This window comes from Drosophila guanche, unplaced genomic scaffold, assembly GCF_900245975.1.
Source record: "Drosophila guanche unplaced genomic scaffold, DGUA_6, whole genome shotgun sequence".
Lineage (NCBI taxonomy): Eukaryota > Metazoa > Arthropoda > Insecta > Diptera > Drosophilidae > Drosophila > Drosophila guanche.
The window spans coordinates 2039989-2059111 of record NW_022995750.1 but is presented as its reverse complement, the minus strand read 5'-3'; the positions used below and the strand labels follow the sequence as shown (position 1 = coordinate 2059111).

The 19123-nt window shown below is 46.1% G+C and overlaps 5 protein-coding genes across 5 annotated transcripts; 3 read left to right on the top strand and 2 right to left on the bottom strand.

Moving 5' to 3' along the window:
• Positions 1-1939: 1939 nt before the first annotated feature.
• LOC117586668 (probable histone-binding protein Caf1) lies at positions 1940-3872 on the top strand. The gene is made up of 3 exons (XM_034276916.1): positions 1940-2276; positions 2337-2897; positions 2959-3872. The coding sequence occupies exons 1-3, from the start codon at positions 2255-2257 to the stop codon at positions 3666-3668; spliced, it is 1293 nt and encodes a 430-aa protein (XP_034132807.1). The 5' UTR covers positions 1940-2254; the 3' UTR covers positions 3669-3872.
• LOC117586667 (protein arginine N-methyltransferase 1) lies at positions 3793-5661 on the bottom strand. Its single transcript, XM_034276915.1, has 3 exons — positions 5521-5661; positions 4629-5460; positions 3793-4566 (listed from the first exon to the last, which is right to left on the bottom strand). The coding sequence occupies exons 1-3, from the start codon at positions 5540-5542 to the stop codon at positions 3873-3875; spliced, it is 1548 nt and encodes a 515-aa protein (XP_034132806.1). The 5' UTR covers positions 5543-5661; the 3' UTR covers positions 3793-3872.
• Positions 5662-5667: 6 nt separating this feature from the next.
• Positions 5668-6528, top strand: LOC117586670 (28S ribosomal protein S10, mitochondrial). The gene is made up of 3 exons (XM_034276918.1): positions 5668-5745; positions 5804-6033; positions 6101-6528. The coding sequence occupies exons 1-3, from the start codon at positions 5737-5739 to the stop codon at positions 6354-6356; spliced, it is 495 nt and encodes a 164-aa protein (XP_034132809.1). The 5' UTR covers positions 5668-5736; the 3' UTR covers positions 6357-6528.
• Positions 6529-6644: 116 nt separating this feature from the next.
• On the top strand, positions 6645-7890 carry LOC117586669. Its single transcript, XM_034276917.1, has 4 exons — positions 6645-6991; positions 7047-7241; positions 7314-7554; positions 7619-7890. Exons 1-4 carry the CDS (start codon positions 6774-6776, stop codon positions 7766-7768), a joined length of 804 nt encoding a protein of 267 aa, XP_034132808.1. The 5' UTR covers positions 6645-6773; the 3' UTR covers positions 7769-7890.
• Positions 7891-8808: 918 nt separating this feature from the next.
• Positions 8809-18822, bottom strand: LOC117586666 (serine/threonine-protein kinase ATM). The gene is made up of 28 exons (XM_034276913.1): positions 18622-18822; positions 18455-18563; positions 18216-18401; positions 17930-18150; positions 17525-17869; positions 16338-17465; positions 16096-16273; positions 15867-16036; positions 15675-15801; positions 15247-15614; positions 15048-15189; positions 14867-14987; positions 14685-14817; positions 14337-14630; positions 14002-14281; positions 13578-13942; positions 13320-13520; positions 13123-13270; positions 12633-13056; positions 12416-12566; positions 11855-12364; positions 11481-11786; positions 10443-11424; positions 10210-10380; positions 9775-10154; positions 9464-9716; positions 9151-9405; positions 8809-9095 (listed from the first exon to the last, which is right to left on the bottom strand). Exons 1-28 carry the CDS (start codon positions 18820-18822, stop codon positions 8911-8913), a joined length of 8334 nt encoding a protein of 2777 aa, XP_034132804.1. The 3' UTR covers positions 8809-8910.
• Positions 18823-19123: the final 301 nt, after the last annotated feature.

Here is a 19123-nt window from a genome sequence, read left to right as displayed (position 1 = left end):
TAAGTAAGCAATTTTTCCTCTTACAGATTGGCATCGAATGGAGGCTGTTATCATGGTGAAACCAGCTGACATTGGTTAGTGAGCAATCATCTGGAAGCGGGAAAGATGAATGTTCATTGACGTCCAGAATGCAGGACCAAGGAATGGCCAAAGCCACAAGCTGACAATTTGCATCACAAGTAAGTAAATGACGTCCTGATCTTCTTATAGGATATTTCTGCTGTTGCTGCGGCCCTCGACATCTCACAGCTCGACAGCTCGTTGGTGTCATGGCCATTTAGGGTGGGATAGCGCAGCTCATCCTCTTCGCTATCGTCGGCCGAGTCCAAATACTCCTCATTAATTGTGGGTACCACCATTGGGTGCGACATTTCCTGGCTTTAAGTTGGCCAGCGACGAGTATCATATGCTTGGATAAAGGAGAGTGCCTTAAAAAGGGGCGATACCCACCTGGCAGGAGCAGCAAGTGGGCAACTTGAAAGTGAAAGTGATTAAGAGTTAGCAGAGAATACCTCTGCTTCCTAAGAGTATGAGTATGATGGCCCGTGTTGACAATGTATATCCACGTTCTCGAGCGGACTTTTGGCCAAGGTCTTCTGGACTGTGGATCCTCCGGTTAGCAGCTCATCGGAGCTCAGAGGCAGCACCTCAGTGCCATAGAGACCGTCATTCAATGAGCTTGAAGAAGCGCCGAATGTTATTCTCCAACAGATTAGCCTGCGGACCTGCAAAAGACAGTTAAAGGGTAACCCTTTAAAAGTGACAGTTTCAATGTGGAAATGACCAGCCATCCAACCTGTTGTCTCCGATCGTGTCGCAGCATTCTCTTTGGCATTAATCTCGATAGCACAATCAGAATAGGCACCTCGATGAACTTATGATCCTCGAGCCTTGGCGAGGCCATTATCTCGCGCCAGCAACATTGCACCGTCCTCATGTCTGGTGAAATTTATGGAAGCCTTCTACGGACAAATTGACGCACAAGACATGGAGTACATATGTATGTATATATAAAAAGCGTATAATAAAATAGATATTCCTTCCTCTTTCTTTCTTCGCGATTTTTGCATTTCTAATTACTTTCAGAATAAGTTGGCTTGTTCCTTGAGGGAAAATCGTGTGTCGAGTAGTGTAGCTTAGGGTCTTTGACCCCAAAATATTCTTCAAATTTAATTTACTAATTGTATTTTCCTTTTCATTTCATGAACTTTCGTTCAGCAAATGGTAACAAAATTCTGTAGCATTTCCTAAACATAAAATTGGCGAAATTACAGTAGATGCAGTTGATCCAATTGAAAATATTGGAGATATTACAATGGGTCCCAATTGATATAGGAGAATGATCAACTGCTATGGGACCCATTAGTAATATTGAAACAGATCCATTGCAAAATATTAATAGAGACTTTGAAAATAAATCTCAGAATATTGATTGCAATAATCTACGCGAATTATATTCTTCTCAAGTGCAATTGCTTACGATAATAGTTTTAGAGACAGAAATTCGGTAGGAAGGGAGAGATCGCTGATGATGGAGGAGTGGTATCCTTCGAAACAGTCACAATCTCAATGAATTACTTTTGCAGATTATAGAGACCGAGAATGTATCCAGATCGGTTTATAGTACATACAAAACATATTTATAATATTAACTATGGCAAATATATATTTTTGGTTGTCCTGGTTTTAACCTTATTATGCAATCAATTGAGAAACGATGTACCATAAAATCAGCTAATCCTGCGGAGAATTGAATGGTGATTTGAGTAAAATTACATTTTTAAAGCTGAGTAACCTAACCAGCTGGTAATATTAAATTGAACATCAAAATCGAGGAAAATGATTTTAGATTCACGGTATAATTTGAAAATGAAAAAGTATATTTCGGTATATTTTCGAAGCCCTCACGGTATATTTTATCGATATTTCCGCAGTCACACTGCTTCCATCTCTAGCACCAGCCGACGCTTGCAAAAAAAAAATAGGAAAAAAATAATTTTTTTCCTACTTTTGCGCTGTCAATTTGCTTGATTTTAATATAAGTGCATTGTAAAGTGCTAGTTGATGCACATTGAATTGTGTTAAATTGAAGTACACTAGTGAAGCGCGCATACTTTGGGCAGCAACAAGCCAGCTGCATTTTTTATCCCGGCTTGTGCACGCGTTTTGCCGCTTTGGCTTTCATTGTTTTGGCGCCCGATTTTTTCGACGCGTACCAAATTTTAGCGTGTGGATCGAAATCGAACCAATCGAAATGGTGGATCGCAGTGATAATGGTTAGTTGAACATTAATATTAATTAAATTTACGCTAAACTTGTGACTTTTTTTTCTGAAGCGGCGGAATCTTTCGACGATGCCGTCGAGGAGCGTGTGATCAATGAAGAGTACAAGATATGGAAGAAGAATACTCCGTTTCTGTACGATTTGGTAATGACACACGCTCTGGAGTGGCCCTCGCTGACGGCCCAGTGGCTGCCCGATGTGACCAAGCAGGACGGCAAGGATTACTCGGTTCATCGACTCATTTTGGGGACACACACATCGGACGAACAGAATCACTTGCTGATTGCCAGCGTGCAGCTGCCCAGCGAGGATGCCCAGTTCGATGGCTCGCACTATGACAACGAGAAGGGCGAGTTTGGCGGCTTCGGTTCTGTGTGTGGCAAAATCGAGATTGAGATCAAAATCAATCACGAAGGAGAGGTGAATCGTGCTCGCTATATGCCACAGAATGCTTGCGTTATTGCCACGAAAACCCCGTCAAGCGATGTCTTGGTGTTTGACTACACAAAGCATCCCAGCAAACCGGAGCCGTCCGGCGAGTGCCAGCCAGATCTGAGGCTGCGCGGCCACCAGAAGGAGGGCTATGGCCTCTCCTGGAATCCCAACCTGAATGGTAAGTCAATGCTTTGGCATACCCTCTGGGTAAAATCGGTAAATATTCGTTAATTTTGAAGGTTACTTGCTCTCGGCGTCCGATGATCATACCATTTGCTTGTGGGACATTAATGCCACGCCCAAGGAGCATCGCGTGATCGATGCCAAGAACATTTTCACCGGTCACACCGCAGTCGTTGAGGACGTGGCCTGGCATTTGTTGCACGAGTCGCTCTTTGGTTCCGTGGCCGATGATCAGAAGCTCATGATCTGGGACACGCGGAACAACAACACCTCAAAGCCATCGCACACCGTCGATGCCCACACGGCCGAAGTCAATTGTCTGAGCTTCAATCCATATTCTGAGTTCATCTTGGCCACGGGCTCCGCTGACAAGACTGTGGCCCTGTGGGATTTGCGAAATCTGAAGCTGAAATTACATTCCTTCGAGTCGCACAAGGACGAGATCTTCCAGGTGCAGTGGTCGCCGCATAACGAGACCATTCTGGCCTCCTCCGGCACCGATCGTCGCTTGCACGTTTGGGACTTGTCGAAAATTGGCGAGGAACAGAGCTCAGAGGATGCCGAAGATGGACCGCCTGAGCTGCTCTTTATCCACGGCGGCCACACGGCCAAGATCAGCGACTTTTCATGGAACCCCAACGAGCCCTGGATCATTTGCTCCGTGTCCGAGGACAATATCATGCAGGTGTGGCAAATGGCAGAGAACGTCTACAACGACGAGGATCCCGAGATACCCGCCTCTGAGTTGGAAACAAATACCGCTTAAAGCATACAAAATATTTTCCCACAGGAATTGGACGTTTTTGCCTGCTTCTGCTCGCTGATGTCTGGCGGCAGTGCGCTTCATCTTAATTTATATATATTACATATTTTTAAATCGCATTAAGGTCCACTCCACACACTCTGTCAGAAAGCAAACGTATTTTGTACGAATCTTTAATTAAAACCGGTCTAAAAGCGAACACCAAAACTAGTCCACAGTGTACTTGTAGGTCTTGCCAAACACCTGTATCTCCACATTCAAGGCCCGCACATCCGTGGTGTTTCGTCTTGAGATGATTTTACCCTTGATGACATCGCCCCAACTCACTTCCTGTGGCTGATCAATGAAGAACACCGTCTGTTTCCAGTGTGTGGATGTGTGGTAGGGCGATGTGCTGAACATCACCTGTCGCGGCAGCTCAAAGAACGTATCAAAGAAACCCACAAATGCCGACAGTCTGCCCGCCTGTGTGCACTTCAAGCTGAATTCGTAGGTAAAGTTGGAATAATTCAGATCGACAGTCATCATATCAAAATTGGCTATTTGCTCGGCCGATGTCAGCACGTAGCGGGCATCCACCGTCTGCATGAGCGGCTCTTCGATGGAGCGCTTGGCCAGGTCGCCCATATTAACGCCATAGACATCGGACCAGAACTCCACTTGCTCGGCATAGAGCTTGTCACAGCCATAGCCCATCAGGCTGAGCGAGCAGCGATTGGGCAGAATGATGCCATTGGGATTGAGATGATGCTCGCGGGCGTAGATGATGCTGTCCAGCATGGACTCGTACAGCAGAAAGTAGCCCATCCATTCGGATATGATAATGTCGTACTTGGCCTCTGGCAGTTCGGTGTCCTCCAGCCGCCCCTTTACCAGCTCAATGTTCTTCACATTGTTTTTCCTACACAGCAGAGGGACATTTAGTCGTAATTTAAATTAAATTTAAAGTGAGTGGCAGCATACCTGACTATATCCATGGCGGTGTAAACAATCTCCGAGTTGTCTATGCCAACGATGCGAGAGGCGCCCGCCTGTGATGCGAATATGGAGAGAATTCCCGTGCCACAGCCCACATCCAGCACCGTCTTGCCCCGCACATCCTCCGAATTAAGCAGCAAAGCGGAACGATAGCTGTTTGTGCGCACCCAATCGCTGAGCATTTCGTGATGTATGCCAAAGTGCGAATAGCTGTTGAAGTATTCCTTGTCGAGGGAGAGATTGTTGCGCGGCAGATCCTTAGTGACAGTCTTTCCATCCTTGCCATCGCCGCCGTCGTGGACCCTCTGCAGCAGCTCCTTGTAGTCTTTGCGCATTCGTTCCATGTCCTCGTTGGCCTGCTGCAGCAGCTTGGATTGCTCTGCAATGCGCTGCAGCAACTCGGGAACAGTCGGAAACTCTTTCTCAGCCTTCAGCGTTTCATAGTCATAGCACAGCCACGGCTCGTACTCCACGGGCTTCAGATATTTCTCATCGTCCCACAGGATCTGCTCTGTAGAGAGCAGCTGCTCGGCACTTATTTTGCACACCCTTATGTAGTTGATAAGCTTGATGAATGAATACTGATCCATTTGGAATTTCTTTTGAAGCTGCGACAGATTAACTTTGTGACTGCTGTCCAGGTGCTCAATGGCACTCCCTATGCTGGGGAGTACCTCTGGGCAGAACAGACAAGTGGTTGGCTCCTCGCCTTGGTCCTTTTCATCGTCGTCGTCATCCATGTCATCATAGTCATCATCATCGGAGCTGGCATCTGCGGGTTTAGTTTCCAGTGCTTCCTCCTCCTGGGACTTGAATGCTGTTTAAAGACATTTCTGTTTGATTTTGTGATTGTTTCTAGGTACCAGCGCTGACTTACTTGTAACTTCGGCCTCTTTCATGTTTATTTTGTGTATGGGTTAATGTAAAAGTTACCAGAAATCGAATAAATCGTTTAATAAATAAATCTGTGTATAAATTTCGCCAGCACGTGCAAAATAGCGCGCCACTAGTGTTGGGAAACACAGCCGAACAGTGTGGCCCTCTCACAGTCGAACAGCTGTTCCAGCACTTGCATAATTCCCGTTTACAAAATATGCTGCAGGTATTTAATTGAATTTATCAAATAAAACGTAATTAATCACTATTAATTTAATTGTTAGGTGCTGAAAACTTTACGATGGGCGCAGCCCGTGCGTGCACTATCATCTGTGACCACCAGCAACGTAGCAACAAATGTTACAACCACAGCAGCAGTTCCGGCTCCTGAGCCGGATACACTTTTCAGCAAATTGGAAATTGAGCTGCGAGGCATCGATCCGGCCGTGCTGAAGAGTTATACCTGGTTCGCCAACACCGCCGCAGACCATTTGGGCATTGAGAAGGGCAAGTGGTAAGTAGGCAGGCGATTCAGATACAGTCAAAATAAATCTTTAATTAATGGAAATGTCCACCCACAGCTGGTCCCCTCGCAAGGCCCACCATGAGCGTATGACATTGCTGAAGTCGGTGCACATCTACAAGAAGCATCGTGTACAATATGAGGTGCGTACGCACTTTCGGTACATGAATTTTCACAAGCTGACCGGCTCCACTTTGGACACATTTCTGGAGTACATTGAACGCAACCTGCCCGAAGGTGTGGCGCTGCAGGTGTCCAAGACAGAGCTCCAGCAGGTGCCCGAGCACTTGCGCCAGCCCCCAGAGCAAGTGTAACCGCAGCCCGAAAGAACTCTTAGCCAGTAGGACGAAATTGTTATTAATAGTTATACTTGGAGCCCCGTTTCGGGCGCATTTATGCGGCCATTCGAGCACGTATTTCAACAGCGGCATCCGCGCTCAGATTAGGCTGATAAACAACAAAAATAAATTGAAAATATAAGCACAATCGTAGCCATAAACCGAACTAGCACTCGGACCCCACCCGCGATTAACGACGATAAGTGCTTGGGCCAAAAATATTGAAATCAAATTGTTAACTCCGACGTCGTTGTCGTATCTTGACTCGCGCACACACACACACTGGCACCTGGATACGGGCCCACACTTGAAGTGCGGGCAAACAAAATCCGGACAGCAGCACGCTTACTCCTCAGTAGCGAGGCTAAGCCGAACGGAAGCGGATCAGCAAACATGCAGCGGGGATACTTCTTGCAGGCCGTTCTGGCCATAGCCACACTCTACGGTTGTCTGGCACCTGCCGAGTGCCTATACGAGAGTCAAATCCGTGCCTTCCTCGAAGCGTTCCGCATGCGCATGTGCCATCCCATACCAAATATGGGCTTGCCCGCGCTGGATCCTTTCATTCTGGGTCCTGGCCAGACGTCTATGAATAATAAATACCTCATAGAGTAAGCAAAGCTATGATTAGAGCTGTGAGAAGGTATTTAAACCATAGACTTTCAGCTTTACCGGTTCCATTGAGGACTTCCAGCTGCATGGAGTGTCTGATTTTGAGGTGACCCAGCTTACGCTTAACCCTGTGCCGGGTCTGAAGAGCACCATCCAGATCAACTTTCCACACACCTACTTCCAGTCGCTGTACACGGCCAAGGGTTCGCTGGCCTATATCATGAATCTAGCTGGCGATGGCAATGCAGAGTACGCAGCAGAAAACCTTTGCCGAAAATCAAACTGATTACTTATAAACCCCACGCACTCTCTTTTCCGTAGAGCCTCCATCAAGGACTTTTCGTTCCTCATCTCTTTCAGGCTGAGAACTCTGTCGCCCCTGGGCATCACTTCTCTGCAAATTGAACTTTACCTGGGTGATTTAAAGATCAACTTTGACAACCTCCTGGAGGAGGAGCGCATCAATGATTTTGTGCATGCGCTGGTCAATGAACTGGGCGTGGAATTGCTCGATGATATCTGGAGCTATGAACAGGGAACGGTGGTTACCAAGGTACAAACGGTGAGTGTACCATTTGATTGCCTTTAACGAGAGTGCACTCATCAGAATTCGTTTCTCTTTGCAGCTTCTTAACAACTTTTTGGGTCAATACTCGCTTCAGGACATACTCCAGATCATAGCTGGTGGAGGAGGCGAGGGAGGCGAGAGCAAGCCCATCTTTGAGGGCGTCGAACCCGACTGTAAGCTTGAATCAAACTCAAGCAACCAAGACTGAAAATGTAATTGTAATTAAAATAGCTTTAGCTAATAAAATGTGTAAATATGTACATATATAAATAGCAAGAAATATTCGATGAACTTAATTGATAACTGGAAATATACAATTTATGAACCGTTTGACATTTTAGCTATATTTACTTATCACACTGATATAATCATATAACAACAAAAACTGAGCTAATAATGAACTCCTACCCGTACATCTCTATCAATATCCTATTTGCATTTAAATCCGTCTCTTATCTGGCCAAATATTCGCCACTCCCGCGATAGGCGCTTGCCACAAAGGCAGTTCCAGCGGAACACCTCGTTTAATCGCTGTGGGGGTCCCAGATAAGTGTTATTTATATTGTTTATTGATTTACTGCCAGTTTGCGTGCAAAACAAGATCAAGTAGCAGATTAGCGAATACAGTTGCAGTGTCCTACGTATTCGAAATGGCTTTACGGCGGGGTCCTAATAAACCAGGTTTAGGTACATGCTGTATCGACTTGAAAGTGCCTCTTGTGCAAGTTTAACTCTTGTAAATAATTCATTAACTAACACCGTCCTTAATGTCAGAATGTTTGTGTAGTAGAACACAATAGTAGCTACAGATGCCTCTCTCCCCAGTAGCCCTAGTTTTTAATATTTATCTCTCAAGAGTAAATCAGTAAATATTTTTAGAACCAATGTAACTACCTGGCGAGGGCTTAAGGCACTACTTAGCTCTTACTTTTCACTTATTAATAATAACATTTTAGTGGTATATTCGATGCCACCTGTTATGTAAAAAATACAACATACCCGCGTGATTTTTACACGTTTAACAGGTAGCCCACCTTTACCCTAATCCATTTGCAAATGCGCTAATGATAATGACCCCGTTATAGAAATTCCTACTTTTATGCCTTACAATCTTCTTTGAGGTGTGTGTAGCGAGTTCTAAAAGCAAAATATTTGCACACCTTGAATGGAAGTTGGACATTATTTGGGCAGCAAAAAAATAATGCTTAGCACTTATGTGTGCCGAATAGATTAAACGCAAATACAAAATAGAATATAAAAAAATATAACTCAATTCTATTCGATTTTGTTGATAACTGCTAATAAATGTGATGTAGAATTTGTGGTGCTCCACTATGATGTGCGTTTCCCTTATAGATATGGATCCCAGCCGCAGAAGAGCTGGCATAGATTGTCAGCCAGAGTGGCTTCATTGATCAGACGTTCCACTTGAGCCTCCACATTCGAGTCACCGAGTGTACCGTCCTCCCGACCATCCAGTTTATTTTGCACCTGAAGCAAAGCTCTCTGCGCCACCAGATTAATCGATTCCTCGCCTGCAAAATATCAATTTGTTGCAGTCTGATGGATACAATTTATTCATTGGCAAACCTTTTCTGGTCTCCTGGGTGTTGGTTTGCTTAGTTTTGAGTACACCCCAAATAAACAGTGGATCGTAGAGCAGAACCTCGAGTATGGTGGTGAACACCGACTTGTAACGCCTCAGTATATGTACGGTGGCCTCGCAGGACTTGGTGAACACACCCTTCGTGCCACAAATGCCCATGGGTGCCACAAAGTCACGTGTAAGCCGAAAGGGAACCGTCTCTGGTGTTGCACTTATCTTGCCCTGCCCAAAAGCAATGCCTGAAATAGGGAATATATTAAAAATAATCAATATTTTTGGGTGTAAATCAGAGCATACCAAAATCAATGTGTATCACTTCGGCTGTCTGCTGGTCAATCAGTATATTTTGCACATGTCGATCACCCAGTCCCAGTACGTAGCCCACCATTGAGGTGGTGGCCACGCTGTTGGTGTAGGCCAAACGCCGCTCAAACCAAACGCCCGGTATGGGGAATTTCTCCAGCAGAAAGTAGTGAAACACGGGCGTAACGTGTGCGCATATATCCTGAAAGACTTCCAAACGCTTATCCTTGGACGACTTTGCATGGCTCTGTAACATTAACCATCAGTTTGAGCTGCCAAAAAAGCTAAAATATTCACCCGCTTACCGCGAGCAGGGCGCGACATGCGTTGTTCTTCCAGTCATTTGGATGATACTTTATGTGGGCGCCGCTCTTGCAGTCAACTCCGACCAGATACTCGGCGACTGGCATGGAGTTGGGGCACCACTCCAAAATGCCGCTTCGCATAGACAGTGGCGTCACGGTGTAGGTGCGCAGCTGCAACTTGCGATCAATGAACTCCGAGTCCTGTTTGAGCAGCTGATTGACAATGCCAAAGACCTGCTGCATGACGGCATCCTGACGCAGATCATCCTTGCCCTTGATCAACTGTGCGCGCGTCTGGCCATCGGAGCAGACACACTTGACCCGAATGGGCGCATTAATGCCACCGCATTTGCCAATTTCATTTGTCCACTTGCAGATGCCTAAAAAGTGAAGGATCAGGTACCGATTGCTCGTCTGACTTTAACTTGAACCTACTGGTAAGATTGTATTCCTTGTCGGGTCGAATTGGCAGCTCCAATGTGGGACATTGAATGGCATCGAGATTCCTGTGACGCCTTACCTTCTCGAATTGCTTCAGCCGCTCTGTCATGCTCACCGGTTGATTGCGGCTCTCCGTTTTTCCATCGTTTGCAAACGCCACAAGAGCTAAGAGGCATAACGAACGATTAACAAACTACACATCTGGGGAGGTCAATCATTCTGCCCACCTGGCAGCACTGCATCCAGCTGCTTGCTACACTTGTCTGCATTGGGATTCTTCTCACAGATTTTGCTTATAATTTTGCGTGCGATTGCCGCCCGTTCCGTGTTGCTGCCATCGCCATCCATGCGAGCCAAAACCAACGGATACAGCTTGTAGAATGTGTGATGCGGATGATCCTGGCCGCAGCGTACCAACAGCTCGCACAGGATAGTGAGTAGCTTGGCATTCTTGGAATTGAGACGACCCGTCAGTTGGTTGGTGGCACAAATGAACTTGTAGCTGGGCACTGTCAGGATCTCCTCCTGGATGCACTTTTGCAGCTGCTCGTTGTGGGCATTGGTGAACCACAGTGAGATGATGCGATAGATGGCAGCGCTGGAGAAGCCACTGTCCAGCTTGCAATAGGCAATGTGATTCCTCACAGCGGTGCACAAATGGACGGTTAGATTATTATCGATGCGCTTCAGCTCCTGTTCGTCCAGCATAGCGTAGCGCTTCATTTGAAAGGAGATTACGCGTTTGTCTTGGGACTCGCGATGCGATACTGTTTCCGCCACCAGACGATTCTGCTCTATGATGTCCTTCAGCGTCTGATAGTCCTGCGAGTGGCGATACTCGTGCAGCTGCTGGTACTCCCGATCGGCATACTTGGCCATGGCCTCATAGGCCGCCGTGCGTTGCTGCCTGGCAAAGGCTTCCAGCTCCTGCCACTTGAACAACTGCGAAAACGCCGCACTCAGTTTATCTTTGTGCAGCACAAAGTCATCAATCAGCTGAATCGAGTAGCTAAACTTGTTCTTCAGCACTGAGCTCAGGCTGTCGGCATTGCAATCCATGAGGAATTCTCCCTGCATGCGCAGGGCAGGCACACGCTGCAGGCAATAGATAAACTCCTCGTTCTGCACCACATACTCCAGGATGGCCTTGGCTATCTGATGATTACCCATTTTCACATTCACATCGGCATCCTCCAGCAGCACGCTGATCTACAATGGCAAGCCAATTAGCAATGAAAGCAGGAACACTCTTTCCCATATCTTACCTTTGTGGAGGCCTTGATGTTGGGCAGCTCTCGCAGCATGCCAATGTATTTCGAGGCCATGTTCAGCTTGCCCGCCGCCTTGCACTCGCTAATGCCCTTCAGCAGATACGTGTCCATAGGGTTGTCCTTGTAAAAGTCCTGCATGCGACGGCTGGCGCGTGTGCCGGCCATCTTGATGAGTGCAATGTGATGCGAAATGATGTACTCCTTGCATGAAAAGTTGCCATAATTGAGCTCCAGTTCCGTCTGCCATTTGCCAAAGACTTGAGACATCTGCCCGGGGCCTAGCTGTGCGCCAAATTGGATCTGTTTAGGGTACGAATTCTGGTTTAATGAATGATCAAAGATGAAATAATAGACTGCTTGTAAGAGACCTGACAAAAGTCTTCTGCCTGCTGGAGTGTGCACAGCCACGTGAGGTATTTGTACACACTCTGCAGGCACTCCATGCTGTTGTCTTGCAGGATCCTGCGCACGCACTGATAACCACTCTCAATGGCCGATAGGCTGTTCTCCTCCTCGCGCTGTCCAATGCTCTTAAGCGCCACAAAATGATGCCGCTTGAACTCTTGCTCCAGATTAATGGTAGCCCCAGCGAAGGGCTTCAATTGTTGTGGCCGCTGATCGGTTGGCGTATCCCACTGGCCCAGACGCCAAAATATTTCATAGTCTGGCTCCTGCTGCTGCTGCTGCAGTTTGGCTAACGACCACACGCCGTTACCCTTCATAAGATCCACAGCCATTTGGCTACACGAGCTATCCAGGTGATCCGACTCCAGCAGAATGGCGGACAAGTCGTTGTTGCGACCCAGAAAGTAGACACGAGAGCGCATGGGATTGACAAATCCGGGAATGGCATCCAAACAGCCAATCGACTCGTAGGCCTATTAAATTATACGTTTAGAATATCGAACAGTGTGCAGAATTACGCGCACCTTTTTGGCGGCCGCCTGAAAGGACTCATCCTCCAGGCATTTGGACTTTGCCTCGCCGCAAGCCCACAGCTCCAGGTACATAATGCTGAGGAAATATGCCTGACAATGATTACTGGCCTTTACCACATTGCCCAGGTTGATGGGAATACTCCTGCGTGGGTTACAAATAATTATTTTAAAATATATAAACATTAGAGAGCGGTTTAGAGCCACCAACCAATTATTGACAATCCTTATGCATTCGCAGATGTGCAAGCACTTCTTGATGGCACGCTTGTTATGGAAAATATCTTGGGTATTTGGCGCTGCCTTGGAGCTGGTGAATCCCTCAAAAAAGTAGTCCAACATTTTGCAGAGATTCACCAGGTTCTGCTGCCGTTCGGTGGCCAGCAGTAGTTTAATAAACGGCTGCAGGCAAATCTCTGCAAACGGAAAGGAAGTGGCAGCCAAAGCATCAAATCCCTGCCAGCTGCAAGCCTTAAAAACCTGCGACACAAAAGCGCACATCCATTGCTCATAGTCCAGGCCCTGGCTGGATTTGAGTGCATTCAGCCAGTCTATGGGCGGTATGTGCTGATATGCATCCAGGCAACTAGATTTCATTGAGTTGTCAGCGAAGATTTGTAGGTGCTTGAAGCGATCTAGGAATTAAATTTAAGAACGCATCAAAAAGGGAAGCCCATTAAGAGTTAAAATCGTTTTCTTACGCATTATCGTGGTGGCGGGTTTACTGTTTACAACCTGAATGGCAACGGCCACCAGAGCCTCTTGTGTCTTGGGGTCAAACTGGAATAAATACTTCTCCAGCAACTCACATATAACGACCAGTAACTTATCCATAGGCTCTAGCTCTGACTGCAAACTAAACCATTAGAAGTTGTACAAAACAGAGCTTTCGTTTTACCTCTTCGAAGGAATCAAAGTCGGTTTGGAAATAGTATGAAATGTTGTTTAACTTTAATGGTCCTATTTGGGCCAGGCACTTGAGGGCATTCAGATTGCTGCTCTCTTTACTCTGAGCACATCGAGACATTTGAATGAGACGATTGATCAACTCAAATAGCAGAGTTTCGTGCGCCTGAAGCTGGTCCTTGTGCTCGGCAATCTGTGGTGTGGAAACTTTTCATCAGTCAGAAATGGCAAACACTTTTTGTGCACTCACATAGTCCCTGAGGTCTAGCAGGCGCTCTGCTGTTGGATTTTTAAGAAATGAGCCCAAAAAGCTGACCACATTAGTCCTGTCGATTTGTTGGACTGCAGTATTGGATTTCTGTAGAAACTGACACTCCGAGTGTTCCTCCAACAAGTTTTGTATGCTGATATCGGAGCTGTGTGCACTTAGTATCTGATTCACAACCTCCACGACCTTCTCGTTGACGGATTTCACATCGCAGTGCATCCGAAAAGAGATCAACAGCTTGGCTATCTCACTCATGTGACTCGAGAAGTAAGACAAGTTAAAACCGGGCTTGCGCAGCAGTAGAGCCAGAAAGGAGAGAGCACACAGATGCACCTGACTGCACTTGCCTGGAAAAAGGGTTAGAGATTAATATCTTAAGTGGACTAGTCTCTGGCGTGCCATTCACTGTGCAGCAGCAGTCTAACGACAAAGAACCAAATGTCGCGCACAAAGTAGGAGCACGGAATGCTGGGTTTTGGTCCCTCAACTGCCAGTGCCGCATCGTATAGAGCTTCGGCTATGGCGCAGTAAACAAAGAACCTCTGAATGGCTCGGCTGGAAAAGATGGCATTGAAGCAATCGGTCTTTAGGCGTCCCAAAAGTTCAATTAAAATGCGTGGATGTTTGACCTGAAGCTTGGACAATGCCTGAAGTCGATGAGCCTTAGTGGATCGGCTATCAGGACACTGAAACGTCAACCATTAAAGATAAAGCATTAAAGACTCTCTGGCGTTTACGCACAATAAACCAATTGAGGCATTTGAAGAGCGATTCTCCTGTCAGATTATACCAATTACGTATTTGACTGCAGGGCACAGAGGGTCCAAATAATCTCTCCATTTCGTGCGGATCGTGCAGCTGACTAATCACAACGTACAGCGTCTCCACATTGAGAGACACTTCCTTGGGTTGCAGCTTATAGTGCTGCAGGTTCTTTGCCAGCAGCAGATGATGCTCCCGAAAGTCCTGGCCTTCGCTTTCGGCGCAGAGGCTGCTCTGGGGCAGCACAAATGCAGCCAACGTAGGCAGAACATCCTAAAGAAATACAAGAGTTTGTACAGAGTAAAAACTATCATTGAATAGACACACCTCTATGCTGCTGGACTTTCTGTTACGTTCTATGTCCTCGCTCTGGCCATAGAGGAATGTATAGGCCATTATTCTACATCTTTGGGCTTTTCGGAAAGCATCCTTTTTCTCATAGCACAGAAAATAGGGGAATCTGTGGAAGAGCGCTATAGGATTATAGAACACATGCTAGAGCTATTTACTTGGATATGGGCCAATGCTGAGAACTCCACTTGTGCAGCAGTACATCCGCATAGGGACGAATGCGTTCTCGCATGGTTTGATCAGCACCAGGAACTTGACTCTGCAGTGCCACAAACTCAGCTACAAAGACGAGATCAAAGATGAGAGAAGTGTTTAAAGGGTATTTTCGAACTGACATACACTCGCCCAGTCTGCGCAGCGCACAGTGATACAGCAGCTCCTTGAGAGCAATCTCCTGATGAAACGAACTGTGGGCAAAGATGGCCAGAAGCATTTGAACCATCATCGAGTTGCTATTCCGTGTGGCATCCTCATCGCTGAACTGTAAGGAACGGTAATTGGATCAACATGCACGAGGGTTGACATTTGTTGCACTTGCCTCAAGCTTTTTGAATTCAATGCTCTCGTAGAGCTCCCTGCAGAACTCCCAGTGACGCAGCGAATGGCTGATGGGATCGCTGGCCACACACTTTGTGTTGAGTATAATGCCCAGTGAAGCGATCGTAGCGAAGCGAACATCCAGCGTGGGCATGGTTATAAATTTTGTCATGGACTTGCAAAGCACTAAAAAGTTCTCCATCAGATAAATGTCCGGGCAGTGCTTGGCAATCGAGCCAACGCAGCGCACAATTTTAGCTGTCAGTCGTGACGTATAGGATTTCTTTAGAGCAATCTTTAACAGCGAACTTAAAGCCATCCACATGTCATCCAGCTGCTGTTCCGTATGGTAAACAAAGTGAAAAATGGCTACAAGGCAGGGAAGAACTTTACTTAGAATGGGCTCAGCTATGTCCTGGGGTTACTTACTGGGTAAATAATCCACTACCTCATCAATGACATCCAAATCGAGATGATGATGCTGAAAGACGTACTTCAATTTATCCACCAGCCACACAATGGCTACCTCCGATATGCTGTCGCAATTGCAAAGCATCTGCAGTGGTGGAAATATCAAAAGTATTATTTATGGCTAAGATTCTTTATAGGAGTTGAACCAACCTTTGTCACAAGCAGCACATCTTGAGGCTTCCAATGCATAGTTATTTTTGAAATGTGTTCAAAGGATTCATCACGATGCGAACTGAGCGCACACAGAGCACCCAACATGTGCAAACAATGAGTGGTGATTGTAGCATGAACTGAATTATCAGAGCGCTCTCGGCGCATGCCTATAAATGTCAGAAATATTAAATTTAAAAAAACTAAAATGCACTTCGATCGCCTTTACAATGTTCTTTGAGTGTAGATCCTACGAATTCTACCAGCATTTCTATGGGTTGTCTTTCCAGATAGTTGAGAAGAATCAAATTAGATCGGAAAACCTCAAGCACGGCGATCTGTTGCCGCAGAATCTCAGGCAGGTCACTCTCATCCATCGACTCCGAACAGTTGGCTTTGTACTGGAACTGAAAGCACAGCAGAGGAACATCAAGCAGCAACATAAAGCTAGCAAATTAAGCCAATACCCACCTCAATGTGGCTGAGAAACAGGCCAATCCTCTTGATCAGCGGACAGCCAGTAAAGTTTTCACGATCAAATACCTTGTAGTAGAGAAGTCTCTCCATGGTGCAGACAAACCGCTGCAGGCTGTTCAGATTCTTTAGTATGGCAGCCGCTTGACTGTCGGTGGCACTCTGAAAGTTTAAGCTTCGCATAAGGAACTCGTAATTGCTTTGGTAAAGGCAATTCTTGGCAGGCGGCTTGTTTTCGCTCTGCAGCTGCTGACTGGCAGAAGACATGACAGGCGTCATATATTCCTTGTCCAGGCATACCAGTTGCTTGTTGTATCTATAAGCTGAAAGATTCTGATCGGCAGGCAGTGTGCCATGGCCTGAGTCTTCGTTGCACAATTGCTGCAGCTGTTCCTCGTCCAGAAAGTTGATGATGCTGATCGAAAATGTGTCTGCCAGTAGGTTGGCATCAATTTTGGCTATATTGTGTATCACCTGGGTGACGCTGCTTTTCTCACCGCTGCCGTAGGCCCAACTAATGATGGGCTCCAGCATGTCCGAAGCTTTATCCTGCCCGCATTGTCCCGCCCGTATGTAAATCTCACGTATGGTGGCAATGCATTCGTTGCGCTTCAGCAGCTCATTCGAGGTGATGGTGTGCAGCAGGCTGGAGGCCATTTTCTGATTCAATTTGTCTTGTCTAATCAGCATCTGCAGCATTAGCTGCTTCTCCATGATCTCCTCGCTGATTGTGGTGGATACGGATATCAAATGGTTGCCCATTTGACTCCACAAGTCAGCCATAAAGTTCTCCTGTATAGAACGAGACTCCAGCAGCTGCCGCTCCTTGACCAGCAGGCATCGCACGCATAGACGCACATTTTTCAGGTTTCTGGCATTGCCATATATTTGCAGGACACCCAGAACAGTGCTCAATGCCTGCTGGTAGTTGGCCACATTCAGGATTACGCTGCTCAACTGCAGTAGCTCTGTGTAAATGGCAAACCAGACGTCATTGAATGTGGTTTCTTTTTTGTCAATCAGCGCAAACAAGACTTCCATTTTGTCCGCAGGTCTTGGCACCTTCTTGGGCGCATCACCCTCACCATTTGCATCGTTTTTGCGTGTCTCCAAGTCCCAAAGGACCTGCAAAGCATAATCTTTAGTGCATAGTTATGGAATATATATATAACTATTTTTCTTACTATATACATAACCAGTGCGGACATCTTGATGAAGGGCTCGGAGAATTTGTCATTGCTCAGTTGTGCCGACTTGTAGCGCACCAAAGAATTCTTGCGTATCTCCATATCCACAATAGTTTTCAGCCGAAGCAGCGTCTGTGGCCAGTTCTCGTTGAGCGGCACACCAAAGGTGTTGAAATCACAAACGCTGAGCTTGGGATACAGCGAATGCAGCGATTGGATGACACACTTGAAGAATATGTTTCTGGTGTCGTCGCGAAACACATCCTCATTGTGGAATTCGCACAATTTAGGCAGAATCTCTTGCATGTGGAGGCACAATTGATGATGGTAGTTCACAGAGAGCTGCAAGAACAAATATGCATAAGAGATTTATCCACACAGATTATTTAATAAGTGTCGCACCTCTGTGGCAAATAAATGATAGAGACGAACAATTTCCGGTTTCCTGGCAGCATTTGCCGTCTCGGCAAAGTTGGTCAGCCCTGGCAAATATTCCACCAGGTCCACGTGCAGCTGAACCCGCTCTTGAGCCAAACTGACTGTCTTGGTAATGCATTTCAATATCCTTGTGATTAGAAACTGGTCCCCATAGACATTCAGCTCAAAGAGGTACGAGAGAATGCCTGTAACAAAGCAACAGGTGGAAATATTACCATTTTTATGTCCCCCTTTTGAAGCCATCACTTACGGCTGTATTCGTTTATTTTCAGCTCGCGCACATAGCTGGGCGAGGAGTAGATGCCCCGCTCCAGTAAATTCATTAATGTATCGCCAAAGTGCTTCACCACAGTGCGTATTCTGATGCCATCTCCGAAGGCACTAAAGAGGGCTGTCTTGGCTAGGAAGTGACCCCTTCCGGATGCGTCGCTGCCGGCTAAACGAAAGAATTTAAGCACATAAACTACATACCCTAATAAACATGAATACCTTCCACATTGAATATGGTAATCTTTTCCAGAACATTTCCATACAAATAGTTTTTTGCCGATAATAACTTGAAGGCTTTCTCGTTTGCATCTTGCAAGAGCGAGGCGTGCTGTGGAGTGGAGAAATAATGTCAGACGGTAAGTATATGCAGCTACCGGTACACCAACTTTGAAAAGCGCCTCCTTGGAAGCTTCAAAAACACTGGGCCACGACAAATCATTCCGTTTGTCCAATATCAGAGTATTTAAATCATCCCTGCAGTTGCCCAACTTTTCGTACAACTGCTCAATGCCCTTGTTTCGTGTGGCTTGCTTTTCCGAGCGTACATCGCCGAGTATACGCTGAACTTCATTTAACAGTCCACTCATTGTTCCATTCCCAGGGCATCAAGGCAGTTTTAGACAAATTTCGGACAAATGTTTATGAATTGGAAATTGAGTCGCGGCAATTGCAGCCCGTGTATATCGATATCAAGTTGGATATCGTTGGATATTCCTAGTGTTGGAAAATGCTAGTAATCTCGTCTTATTTATCACACAAAAATATCGCAATCAAATTTATAAAAAAAATTCAATAAAATACCATTATACTGTATGGGGTTGGTGGTTTTATGCTTTCATTTTTGCTGATCTTATTAGTTCAATAAAAGTCAAGCAACATGCAGCTAAA